Source organism: Neodiprion lecontei, chromosome 3, assembly GCF_021901455.1.
Source record: "Neodiprion lecontei isolate iyNeoLeco1 chromosome 3, iyNeoLeco1.1, whole genome shotgun sequence".
In the NCBI taxonomy this organism is placed as follows: Eukaryota; Metazoa; Arthropoda; class Insecta; order Hymenoptera; family Diprionidae; genus Neodiprion; species Neodiprion lecontei.
Window position 1 is genome coordinate 23,458,818 of NC_060262.1, and position 13,227 is coordinate 23,472,044.

General features: G+C 37.4%; 2 protein-coding genes across 2 annotated transcripts in view; both read right to left on the bottom strand.

Moving 5' to 3' along the window:
* LOC107226321 overlaps positions 1-2,131 on the bottom strand; it is a 138,632-nt gene extending 136,501 nt beyond the window's left edge. The window contains exon 1 of the mRNA XM_046733337.1: positions 1,328-2,131. The gene's annotated coding sequence lies outside the window, so the exon portion shown is untranslated. The remainder of the gene's footprint in view (positions 1-1,327) is intronic.
* A 2,063-nt stretch (positions 2,132-4,194) lies between these two features.
* Positions 4,195-13,224, bottom strand: LOC107226038 (sphingomyelin phosphodiesterase 4). Its single transcript, XM_015666710.2, has 14 exons — positions 12,888-13,224; positions 12,279-12,578; positions 11,422-11,524; positions 11,091-11,319; positions 10,441-10,651; positions 9,967-10,079; positions 9,486-9,644; positions 8,762-8,933; positions 8,146-8,331; positions 7,778-7,996; positions 7,577-7,669; positions 7,189-7,365; positions 5,016-5,245; positions 4,195-4,455 (listed from the first exon to the last, which is right to left on the bottom strand). Exons 1-14 carry the CDS (start codon positions 12,912-12,914, stop codon positions 4,320-4,322), a joined length of 2,355 nt encoding a protein of 784 aa, XP_015522196.1. The 5' UTR covers positions 12,915-13,224; the 3' UTR covers positions 4,195-4,319.
* Between the last annotated feature and the right edge of the window lie 3 nt (positions 13,225-13,227).

Here is a 13,227-nt window from a genome sequence, read left to right on the forward strand (position 1 = left end):
TGTTCGAATACTATGTCTCAACTAGACAATCCAAATATTAAGGACATATTGTATCGAATAGTATTGGTTTTATCAGGCCACAATCGCCCAGTAAAAAGAAATCCTTTCATAAAACTGACAATGAGCTTAAACGTTCGTTCATTGGTACACTCGCCCTATTGTGATTTTGTAGAAACCGTGACATTTCTTTATTTCTGCCTCAAAGGAAAATGTGTTGGGAGTGTTTTTGTTCAGAATTTCGTATATAATGGGGCTGTTAAGCCCTTTTTCGCGCTTGAAATACGTGGACTTTTTATATTTCGAGATATATACGACAACGCCGAAATCGACCAGGGCACCCTTAATTTCCCCTAATAAAACCTGCTTGCATCTCCAGGAGATAGATAACGTACATACGTGCGATTCATTGTATATTTTCACCGGTGTTCGCCCTTTCATAGCCCTTTTTCAGTCATTCAGCGAACCAAATCTGGTGAATATTGAAAAAATCGAAAACATGTCATTGACCTCGTTGTCAGTCGGTGCCTCAACGGTGATAAAAATTATTCAATCTCATAAAGCAGAATCTTTCTTTCGTTAAGCTGATCAATACTGCGATATTATACAACGATTGTCGTGTTTAATTTCTAGACTTCTTCTTCAGATGATGCTGACACCTTGTTATTAGTTTCAACACGTGGAGTTCTGCATTTTCGAAGCTGAAGAACGGTCTCACGATCAGAATTGTTTACTGGTAACATTCATAAAGGTTTCGCAAATTCCACTCTGAGAAGAAAGTTGAATGGTTTAAGAAATCTTACCGGCATGCTAAATTCATTTGTCATACGGCTAAAGTTTTTCAGAAATGCGATGCTTGTATTGATCAGGCACCGTTATCGGCCACTAGGAGTTTTGATTTTGCGATAAAAAAAGGCACGCATCAATATTATAAACACCGTATTATTAGTGGGCCTCAGACGTAAACATGCATATATAAATTCGACAGTACAGATTTAACTCCAAAAAGTCATTCTAGACAAGGCTCGATTAAGCGACAATCGTAATTGGATGCAGATCAACAAAAATCTATATCCTTCGTAACGCAAGTGAATGTTACGAATGATGAAACGGCAAGTCTTTGCACACGACTGATTGTGAGTAAGTTGTTAAATGCGTTCCGAAGCATTACGAGACTTTAACTGTTCGTGCTGCTGGGACGTTCGTAAGTTTAGAAATTCAAATTTCCGAAACATTGCTGAAATGATGAAACTTTGCACGACGTATGGAATACGATGAGACGACTTGTACGACGGCAAATATAAGTAAACCTACAGTTAATATATCTCACCGTGCAGTCTCTGAGCTGTGGATCATTCAAAGCATGCCAAGTGACTTGTGAAAACACCGAGATGTACCAGTATTCAAATACGTCGTTCTGGATTCACCACTATAACGAAACTGCGTGCACTGGAGTCGCGTTACAGGTACGTATAATATACACGTGAGGTATTACGACGCACAGTTCCTATCGCGACGCTATTTCCGCTTGTTATTAAGCGCGTAAAACCGCGGAGCGGGGTTTCTCGATTAGCGTAAAAGTCGAAGAATCGAGTATGGCGTAAATGTCACACACGCGCATTCGTACTCCAGGAAGGGAACGCTACGAATGTGATGGCAATGCCAGCGACGTCAGGATGCGGTGCAGCTGTTCCTCGCGATGTGCGAACTTGCCGAGTCCTGCTGGCCTACACGAGCTAAACTGGTTGCAGCCACGCGGTTCTAGCCTCAGCCGCGGTGCGACAAGACTCCATGTCGTGGACCAAGGGGACGGAAAGCGTCTCTCCGAGCATTGGTAATCTTGAACTCCAGCCACGGCCGGTGAATTTAATTCGATGTCACCTTGGCCCCGATTCCTTTCCTTTCTTTTTCCTTGTTTCTCTTTTTTCCTTCGCCTCTCTTTCGCGTTCCTCCCGTGTTACTTGAGATAGAACTGAAATTCTAACGAGGATAGGTACAATCTTGCGCGCGGAAATGTGACAGATATTAGTTCTGTTTTTATTACACACGCGTCGAAGTAACTGATCGGGCATTGCACGCACTATGGCATACCTGCTGGCAAACCGACAGGCGTGACGTTTCTAGGACACATTTCCTTGGCGTTCCCGCTCGAAACTGGTTTCTTCTCTGAGGTGAAATCTGTGGCGACATCTTCAACGTCTGCACGGAAAGTCTTGGTACCTAACGGGATGTACCCGCCGCCGTAGCGCGTAGTGTCGAATTGGATATCTTCAGTCAACGCTACTCGACACTTACGGTACCGAACCGCAGCGATAACAGGTGATAACCTCGGACTCAGGTGTGAGGTGTTCTTCACCAACTCAGCCCACTTTTTTTTTTCATCCTCTCGGATCTGTTCCATAATTGGTTATATGTATAGTAGTATTACTATATAACCCTATGTAACCAATTATGGAAAAGATCCGAGAGGATAAGAAGAAAAGTGGCTGAGTTGATGGCGTTGATGGAGAATGCTTCATGTAACCCGTTGAGCCATTTAATGCTAGTTACAATTACGTCCGTGGTTTTAATACAATATTCGCATATTCATTTTCGTCACGTACGGTGTTTGGACACTATCCGCGCAATTGTCACCCGCATATTACTTTTTAATAGGAATGTTGATCAGGGGTGGATCTGGGGTCGTCGCTTGCAGAAATAGATGATATTTATAAGGAGTCCGTAAGTCCAATCGTTTCTCGTGTATTACTATTGTCAGTCTTTAGGGGTCTGCGAGTAAGCTGAAATTCTTCGGGTTGGTTCGCGTAAAATTTTGGATACTCGGAAATTTCGGACTACCCGAAGATTTCGTGATTGTCGAAAAACCCGACTCGATGTAAACTCGATCCGAACCCGGGTTGGAGTAAACTATCAGTCTTAATACCTAATATTAATCATGGGGACACAGGTATATCTTATGGCGGCTTAGGGCGTCCGTTATTTTGGTCATTTTAAAATAAATATAAATATCCGATGTTTTTTAATTATTTGTTTTTTCATAAACTAAAATAGACTGAATAAATCAACGTTATGCTTGAGAACAATGTTTATACTTCCGAGTGAACCAAGAAATAAAAAAAATACATATATCGAATCTCAAAATTGTCTTATATTCCATAGTTCAGTCGGTATTACGATGCGCGATACATCGTTGAATTCTTACCTTGGATGAATATGCTTAAGAAGTATTGTCCTGCAGTACGGAAGGCACATATCGTGTCAGGAATCGTAATAAATGATAGACTGAAGTGAACTCCTCAAGAAAAAGCCGTCAACTGTTATAAACAACACGCGTAACAATTGAAGATCGCGCTCGAGTGCGCAGCAATGCCACGCGCAGGGTGAGCAAATAGCTTGCGGCACCGCGTACTTTGAACCGAATTTTCGTTACTGTGTGAATATTTGTTGATATATCTTCTGAACCGCTGCAACGCCGACTACGAAATTTTCAGACAAACTTTCGCATTGAAGAAGGCACGCTGCGTATAAATTGTAGCGCATACGATTGGGGCACGTTACACTTACGAATAATTTGCACGCATTTTGTATTACAACCTACACTGAAACGGGGTATGAAAAATCCGATAAAACACTCTCGAGAAGTTCACAAGAGAACCTAAAATTTTTGTGAAGGAACTTTTTTCAAATGTCGTTTAGGTGTTAAGCTACATAGGCGCGAAAAATCAAAACATTGTTGAAATCAATTTATTGGATGAGGTGTGAAGAAATCATGTGTCGAAAATATCTGAAAAAATTCAAAGTTCATCCTTTCAATATTTACTTTGATTGTGTGAAAGGGCAATCAGAATGGGTCAGGGAAACCGACTTTCGAATTTGACGTAGAATACTCCCTATATAATAAAATTATGTCATATCTTCAGATGATTGTACATTTACTTAGTAATGTATCCATCCAGTGTATGACGTTACAAGAATCTAAGTATCTATCACCATTGAATCCAATAATATTGAAATCGAATAAATAAGTTAGTGAAACAGTGAGAAATTAAAGTTTTTGAGCCAAATGGTTGCTTGGATTCAGTGCAGTAACAAATTTTTTGCGCGTGCTGGAGCTACCTTTACTCCGGATGATAATTTTGCGAAATTGATCATTGCTATTATGGCCGTAGATAATACACATTGCTTTAGTACGAAATCTTCACTTTTGTAAAAGGTGAATGTATTTCACAAAATAAACTGCTTAATAAAGTACAACACCAAACAAGGTCTAGTCATAATAATTACACGTCGTTCCGAGTTATAACGAGTGTTTTTTTCGTCAATTAATGTAAAAAAGGTGATTCTTCCGGCCGTATACGATGACTCCCAAAACCAAACCACGGCTCGACTGCTGCAATTGCCAGCACAGACATTATCCAAACACAGCATGCCAAGAAAGGAAATGCTGTTACTCCATACCTATAGGCAATAACAAATTATTCAAATCGATTTTGTCCTGAGTAAACAGGTACGAGGATTGAAGTGCTTTGAAAATGAATCGAGCTGAATAGAACTCAAAATTCGTCAGATTTGAATGATTAACCAGTGCCCGAATTTTAGCGAACTTGAATTTTCTAGCGCTAACGTGACGATACAATTTCAGGAAAAATTATTATTTCGCATCTCTGATTTTTCCCTGACATCCAGGATTTCTCTGACTAGTGGTCACCATGTTACCATATGTGCACTTGTTATAAATGAGAAAAAAAAAACACTGAAGAATCATTATTGTGTTACCTCTGAATGGAAAGGTGCAATTAAAATTGAAGTTTTACTAAACAGTTGATCTCCTTCATTTTGTGTTTTTGTCTTCCACTCTTACTAAGAGCACAAAACAGTTACGGACATTTGTTGACGTGTTTTGAAACCCAACTTAAACCATGTATAACAGAAATGGATAGTGGCGGTACTTAATTAGGCAGAAAACATCCTCTCGTCTGGTTCGAATAGTGTACTATATTACGTACAAGTGAACTCACCCAAAGATCCATGATATGAATATTCCTAGGCAAGCAAATGATAGAAAACTGTGACTAGCAATAGCTCGAAGACTCAGCCGAGGATGAATGTGTATTTCTTCACTAGATGAAAATCCAGCAATTGATTTTTTTGGCAACCGCTTCACCACCGTTGGCGGTTGTAATAATCGCCTTGTCAAACGACCAATAATATCTCGTCTGTTGTATGCGGCGTTCAACTCCTGCTGGTACTAGAAGTACATTACAATCTTTACTTTGAATCAACAGACCACTCTTCGTGATAAGGGGAATCACAAGAGACCAAATAAATTATATCCCTAATTGATAGAAATGGTTTTTCCACACGACAAATCCTAACCCGATTAAAGCATTGTTTCGAATTGTGTGTAAATATCAGATATCCTATAACTGTTAAAAGTTTGTCCAAGATACTTTTCATTTTTTGAACTACTCAATTTTTTGCGACACTAATTTTGTCTTTTTTTAAAACTGTACTTGGAGGTGTAGAGTTGCACAAGAATATTGAACACATGATTATTAATATAAAATCTGGCACTCAATTTCAATATCATGTTACTGACACAAATTTCAACACCTGTTCTGCTAACCCTGTTGTAGACAGGGGTCAGGACACTCGTGTCTGAGTATTCAATGTTGGCCTAATTTTGGCATTTCTCACATGTAAAGGTCACAAGTAAAGGTAAGTCAGAAAAGAGGAGTTCATCCCTCTTTTGAAACAGTCAGACGAGGTCAACAAACTGCAGGGTCAAGTACTAAAGACAATGTATTTAGTAAGAACTACATTGCTAATCCTTGTAAGTTGGTATGTCATCTATGAAGTGAGGCAAAGAAATACTTGGGTCATTGTAAGCATAGTGTTGTGCGCAGCTGGTCAATACGTTATATTGCCAGTAGTATGGAAGAATATGACATCTCAGATTGTGAAAGAAAAACAACATTTCAATTTTTGAAAGAATAACGTGACATTTCGACCGAGGTCAAATTTTTCATTGATAAGGCATCGGAATTTTGGGTGCATGAATTACACTAAGCATTTTCTCCAATAGATTGAATAACTGTTTCAATCATTTTCTCATTTATTTAGCCCTCATAATGAGGTCGATTTTATGTGAAAGTTTCTGACCATTCTGTAAGCCCAATGTAAGGTTCTGTGTGAATATCATTCCAATTCCAGAATGTATATAATTTTTGTCTTCATTTGATAAATTGAAAAATTCAATGAAATTAACATATTAAAATTGAAGAATATTTGTTTGTTCGATTTTATGCGAGTTTCTGACTCCTCATTATGAACGCTAAATAAATGAGTTCTTCTCTCAATTTGAGATGTCACATTCTTCCATACTGCCATCGATATATGCATGCCCGCTTGCTCTTATTGAATGGCATGCTCATAACGAGCAAAATCTGCACCGCGGACTGGGGGTGTGATACTGTTTGCACTGTAATATTTATGACGTTTTCGCGATTCCAACTAGCAGCATAGATCTTACTGGATGTATAATTCCAAAAACGTAAAATACAGCATGATCATATAGTGACGCCAATACAATGAAAGAGCAATGCACGAGTGGAAAAAGGTCAAAGGTAGTAAATCTGGTGTAATGGCAGCATTAGATACGTATATAATCAATACGCTGATACGCCAGGTTTACTAGACGTGTTGCTGCCTGTAATGAGCTTGCTCTTTAAATTCATTGAGGTGACATTGAAAAAGCCTTGTTCGAGTATCCCTAGTGAATCATGGCTGTTAAATCTCTGGCGTACTTGATCATGAAGTTTCGTGAGAATGGAAGAAATCAGTGGAGGTTACTAAAAAGCTACGTTTTTTGAAGCTCTAAATTTTTACATAATTATGAAGTTTTGTGAAATTAATTAGGACTACCGAGGTCTTGCCAAAACTAATTCGATCATTGATCTGGAAAATCCATCCTTCTAAACGTTGAATCGTACCAGCCTATTAAATATTTTCGTTTTTGTGCTTAATACCTATGTTCAAAAGTTTGTGAGTTGCAAAAGTATATAATGAGAGCTCATCATAGGTCGCAGTCAGTAAGCCAGTGAAAAAATTTTCAATCAAATCGGAAATAGTGATGAACATGATCCGTTCGAGTAGAGGTGGATTGAACCATGTATAAGTATTACATCTTACCTTTGTGTTAATGTAGTTACACAATTGAAAGAATAATCTGACCAGAAACGCGCATTCGTGGGTTCTTACAGGTTGTAATTCAGGGTCTCCCATATACTCGATATATCGGCAATTTTGCCTCCGCTCTTGGATTTGTAAATAAACTCCAGGTCTACTGGAGTCTAAACTCAGATCCATCTAAATAAAAGCATTATTAGAGATGCAGTGAATCACGTAAATAAAATTAGACGGAACTGATTTGAAACAAAAGAATTTGTAAAACGGAGTGAAAACTCCTCAGAGCAAACTATACCAATCATTGGTGCACGTAAATAAAAAATTCTATCCAATCCCATTGTCATTTAAAAATACATGGCAATATAAATATCAAGTTTCATAAGGATTTCACCTCTGATTGATTGCAGATTGAAGTTGACAATATGCTATCACGATACTCTTGATCAGGTGCTATAGCAAGTTTAGGAATGTCTTCAGGTTTTATCTGTAATGTTCAAAACCATTAATACTGCAACTAACTAAATAGCAGGTATATACTATTTTGTGGTAGAGGTAAGTACCCTCAACGGTTTAACGTTATAGGCATCATTACTTGAAATATGTCCATAAGCTGCTGCTGAGCGTTCGCAAGAAATCCTGGTACTCGTCGCCTTTCTTCTAAACTAATATCGTCGGATGAATAGTCATCGCCATAGAAAAATTCCCACACCATTAATATGAATCTTCTACTCGTTCTCCTTTTTTCTAATGCATCTACTAAACTTGTTGCTGTTAAGTGTGCTTGTTTTATTGTACTTAAAAATTGAAGAACCTGTAACAGGCGGATAAAATATTTAATTAAATAAAACTTCACCAAATACATTCACCTGCAAACCGTTGGACCATCTATTCACTTGAAATTTCAGCTTTGATAAATTGCACAATGCAATCAAAAGTAAAAAATCACTAATTAAAATGTACCTGAGAAATTGTAGCTGGTGAAAACATAGGCACGTATTGATAAGTGGGCCCTTCTAATTCTAGGATCTGTTGACGTACTGCTGCTGACCATTGGTTTGTTGAAACTTTTCCCCTAGTCAGTCTGGCGTCATCCATAGATGCTTCTACTTCAAATAACATTCTTGCTAATTTTGGCTGGGCAAGTACCTTGATCAGAAAAAAAAGAAGAAATAAGAAAAGAAGACTTTCATTGGCATATGAACATATAAAGCTCAGTGCAGGTGGTAAAATCAGGAGAACATCCCATCTTCCGATTCCCCGATTGACCAACAATAAGAGTCACATGATTTTTATTACAGACATAAGCAGTACCAAAGTATAAAAAAAAAGCATTGTTTTCTATGACATGTAATTTTAATCTGGTGTACTTAGATTCTAATAAGAAACAATCGCAAAGAGAAGTGCATAAGTACGCAAGTCCAATAACATCCATCTGGTATTATAAACTAACAAGAAGTAAAATGGAATCGTGTAAGTATATGCCAGCTGTGGAGCATTCTTCCTGTAGGGTCTATCCTAGTTATAAAAACACACCAATTGTTTATAAAAGAAAACGTTTATAAAAATGATAAATCACCTTCGTCACTCTAAATAGCATTAGAGCATTCTTAGGGGCAACAAGATCCGTTCTCATAAAACGCGGTTGGAGCTGTTGATAGATTGCTGTGTATGCCAAGAGATTACTCGCAACAAAGGAGAGCCACCTTGTTTCATCAATAATTTTCCCTCTCTCTTCTTCTTGAACGTTTCTTCAAATAACACATGACATTACACTGAGTTTTACAAGTTTTTCACAGAATACGACTTATAGAGTAACTCAAATGAGAGTGAGAACACAAAGCCAACAATTATTATCTTGCGCAGTATGGTTTTAAATGTGGTTTGCACCAAGGTGGGAACAAGTATTTAATGCAGTAATCCTTATTCAGATAAACGAAACTGCAGTTAGCAGAATAATGAAAGATCTTTGGAAAGCATGTCATGATTGAATTTTTAACAATTTAAGAACATGTCGATATGAAAAAGATTTTAATTCAAGTATACCGTTGCCATCAAATCAAACAATAAAATTTCTCTATCAGATCTTGCAGAAGAATGTTCACACAGTTAGGTAAACAGCGTGTACGCTGACTTTTCAGTCAATTTGGTCAAACCAAAAGCTTCATAAAAATACCCAAAATATCTAAACCAATTAGAAAGAGGTACATTTAGTATTTTCACTCTCATCTGAGCCGTTTCACAGACACTAATTGTAAGCAGTATATTTTGTGGTGATATGTATTGTGATTTGTTTTACCAACCTAACACTGATGTAACTTGGCCCAGGAACATATCTCCATGGTTGAATGAAGCTCAGCCAAGCCTCGAGAATCAGTCTAAAAGAGCTGTCTAAGGGCCAGTGATGAATTGCTTTGCGTAAGAATATGTATATTTTTCCTTGTACTGATGGAAGTATGACTCTGTACATTTAATCATCACATATAGGTTACTCAATCATCAAAATTTGCTGTAACTACTGGTTAAACAATATACATGGAAAAAACGGTTTTTTAATTTGGAAAAAAATTGTGTATGGGTTTATTGATACAGCGAACCTAACAAGTGAAAAGAGTGTCAAGTTAATACTGAAAATTAAGATGGCAATCGATATGAGTAAGTCGGTCAGGAATTATGACGACTACTTGCTCTTCCAATTTCCAAACCAGTTCCGTGTGTTATTTCCTGTATCGAAATAGTAGTTTTTCTATACTCTAGTACATGCTAAATTCAGATTAACATTACCTTTTCAATTCATCCATCGCGCTTGTATCTCCAATTGCACTGTTGGCAAATTCGTGTAACGTCTTTATGAATCCACGTACCAACCGAATGTGTTCACCAGAATGAATACTGTGCTAAAATATGGACCAGAAAAAAATATGCCAAAGTATGAATTTTTTCTGACCGCAAGCAATGCAAAGTCTGGTATAGTCGGTTTTTTTCGCTACCTAGTGTTACAAATTTGGAATACACATTTTGTTGAGTTTTAAAATTGAAAAAGTCAAAAATTATCTCACTTTCCACCTATCGTTCTTGATAAAAGCGTCGATGTACAGTTTGTCATACAAGGCTTTATTGTAAAAGGTAATATAAAAATATTATACAATACTGTTCTTTATTACTACAATTGGAAGTATATATTTATTTAGATGTTTCTGATTCAGACCGTACAGGATTGTACTTACATTGATCGTAATGATTGGAAAGATGACTTACCCTATAAGGCATCGTGCCTGGAATATGTGTGGCATGATAGTGCGACAACTCCTGTTCTTCGGTATATTCTAACCAAAAATCCAAAAATACTTGAACCACTGTTTCGCTTCTCCATACTTGTGGCAAACATTGTTGCTGCGGTACTCCTGCCATTGGACTTGTGAGTCCCGGTGATAATATAGATGTCCTTAAAAGTCTTGGAGTTTGCAACCTGTAAAATTAACTACACGTGACCAACTTGTATGGTTGAATATCACTCATGGCCGACTTCACTGGCCACTCGTGCATTCAGTCGCTACCCTTGCGTAAAACCGTATTTTATGCACTAGTTGCATAATATACTATTGTCAAATTATATTTCGTTAACATACAACTATATTTTATATCATGTATCATATATTTTATACTTATACTCACAGTTATTATCATTTAAATTTATCCAAAGCTTAAAAAATTATGGGACTTATTTATATGAAAAAAAAATTATAGTAAACGATTCCCTGACTTTCCACTAAAAACCCTGACATTTGCCTGACTATTCGAGATTTTCATAATTCCATGACATTTCCAGGTTTTTCAGAATTGCCTGACCAGTAGCCACCCTGATAGTTTTTTTTAAAAGAAAAGCCATGAAGCGCTTCACAACATACCTTTTAGAGTCGGGAGATTGCATCAATTTTCTCGGTGGAGTTTTAACATATGGTCCAATAATTGGTTGGACAGGTGAATTATCTCTGGGCAGAAAATGGTCGAGATATGTATGTGCGAGTTGTACATATATTGTCTCCCAATTCACCCATACGTTATCCTCTTGATGAAGTTGCAGCCATGGATTGGTCAAGTGATGAGCAAAATAAAAGATATAATACTCGAAGGGATATGTGATTCTTAAGGAAATAAATATAATTTTCAAAAAGAAGGACTGGACGTGAATAATAAATTACGGTGCCAAAAATTATCATCATATTTGTAAAAGGATACTCATGAACAAAGCACTGGGAAGCCGCGTAGCTTGGTCGACTCTTATTTTATCGGAATAAAATGGTGGAATTACACCATCCTCCAACATTAGCCGTATCTTTGACTGTAAAAAAGTGATGGAAACAGATTATAAAATAAACAACTTCTGACCAACACATTTTTCCACCTAAATACATCCTAATTCGTATTACATACCAGAGCAGACCATATGTCTGTACCAGTAAAAGAACACTGTCTAGTAAGGGCAAGAAACTATGTATAATTAACCGTAGAACGTATGTATCGTTTTTTCTACCTTTTAACGCATGAGCAGGGTAGTTAACAATTTGCACAATCTGAAGGATGGCTGGGGTAGTTCAGTACCCCACACATGTGTTCTAGAGTTATAACGCTTCATAAAGAAAGTTAAGGCTTATGACTAGATGACAAAATAGTTTGCTCTTTGTCCTTTCTAAATTTGCAAGTGTCGATATTTCTTGCAATTGAATTCTGAAAACAAAACATTTCAGGCTCGATCACGAATAATGATCCCTATTTGAACTAAGCCTTGATGTTTGACCATTCAAGTGTGTAGTGTGGAATGACACATCGTATGAAGAACGTAACATAATTATAGCGCTGTTAATATTCACATGATAGAGTGACTGAATGCGAGTCGTGGCTATAACACAAAAATGATTTGGGGTCTAACAAAGTTACGTTTTACTCCGATTCTAACTTTGCGAAGGCATCAGATTTCAGCTCTAAAAAACTCTAACAACGTCATAACGTAAGCTGAACTTGTTCAGAACTCTTAAAGTGTATCTTTAGCGTGACTCGCATTGTTACTTTACTGCGCACGTTTAAAGAAGACATACCGGTAAATATGAGAGAGGAAATTTGTACTTCAAATAACAGTCTGGAAGGAGTTTATAGCACAAGGAGAATATTGGACCTTGTGGACCCAAAAATGCACACATCATTTCATATTCTGGTTGATGTCTTTTTAGATTGATTGAATGCAGTCCCCATCCTACATTGTCTGTGACACCAAATATCGAATCGACTAGCACAGGAAACACATGTTGGAGATCTGTCGTACTGGATTCATCTATCAGTGCAGCAATTTCTCTGCACCTCTGGACGAGTGGCAAATTCAAATATGTTTGCAATCGAACCTGTAAATTAAATATTCAATGTTCAGTAGAATCTGAAATAGTTATTTATTTGAATACATTATTTAAGGACATTTGAGTCAAGAATAGCAAGTTGCGGTCTAATAGAACTGCTGCACGTAAAATTGGATAGGCACGATATCAATTGATCATAAATTTTTTTGCTGTTTGGGAGAATGAAAATCCTAAATAATAAGGATTTACCAAACATTTCAATGAACACTACTGAGAGTCAATAGAAATAGGTAGAGGTTAATCAGTGTGATTTGAGAACTATTCGATGAACATTTAAATATTGGGTATGTACATTACCATTACAAAATCTGCGGGCGTAGTCATTTTTCAGTATTTAAAAAAACGCGTACCACTTTAAAATATGTTTAATTATAAAGGTTTAATGAAAGCTCTCGTCCATAATACGCGCCAGACACATTCCCCTTAAATTCCTAGCTTGCAAGGTGACGGTTTGTGTAGCTCGTTGAGAATGCTACCAGATTAGACTCTGCATCGTCTGGCTGGATTTTCACGGGCGTCAAATTGACGCTCCCGTGAAAAAGGATACCGACGCAACGACAAAATACCGAATGAAACCTGTACGCATGCCATATAATATTCTCCAAGGCCATATGGTGTGGCATCCGGAACGGCACAT

Coding starts and splice junctions, on each gene's coding strand:
- LOC107226038 (XM_015666710.2), bottom strand. CDS start 12,914: ATGACTACGCCCGCAGATTTTGTAATG. Junction 9,645..9,966: donor GCGATGGATGAATTGAAAAG/GTAATGTTAATC, acceptor TTAAATGTACAG/AGTCATACTTCCATCAGTAC. Junction 8,934..9,485: donor CCAAGTTACATCAGTGTTAG/GTTGGTAAAACA, acceptor TGTTATTTGAAG/AAACGTTCAAGAAGAAGAGA.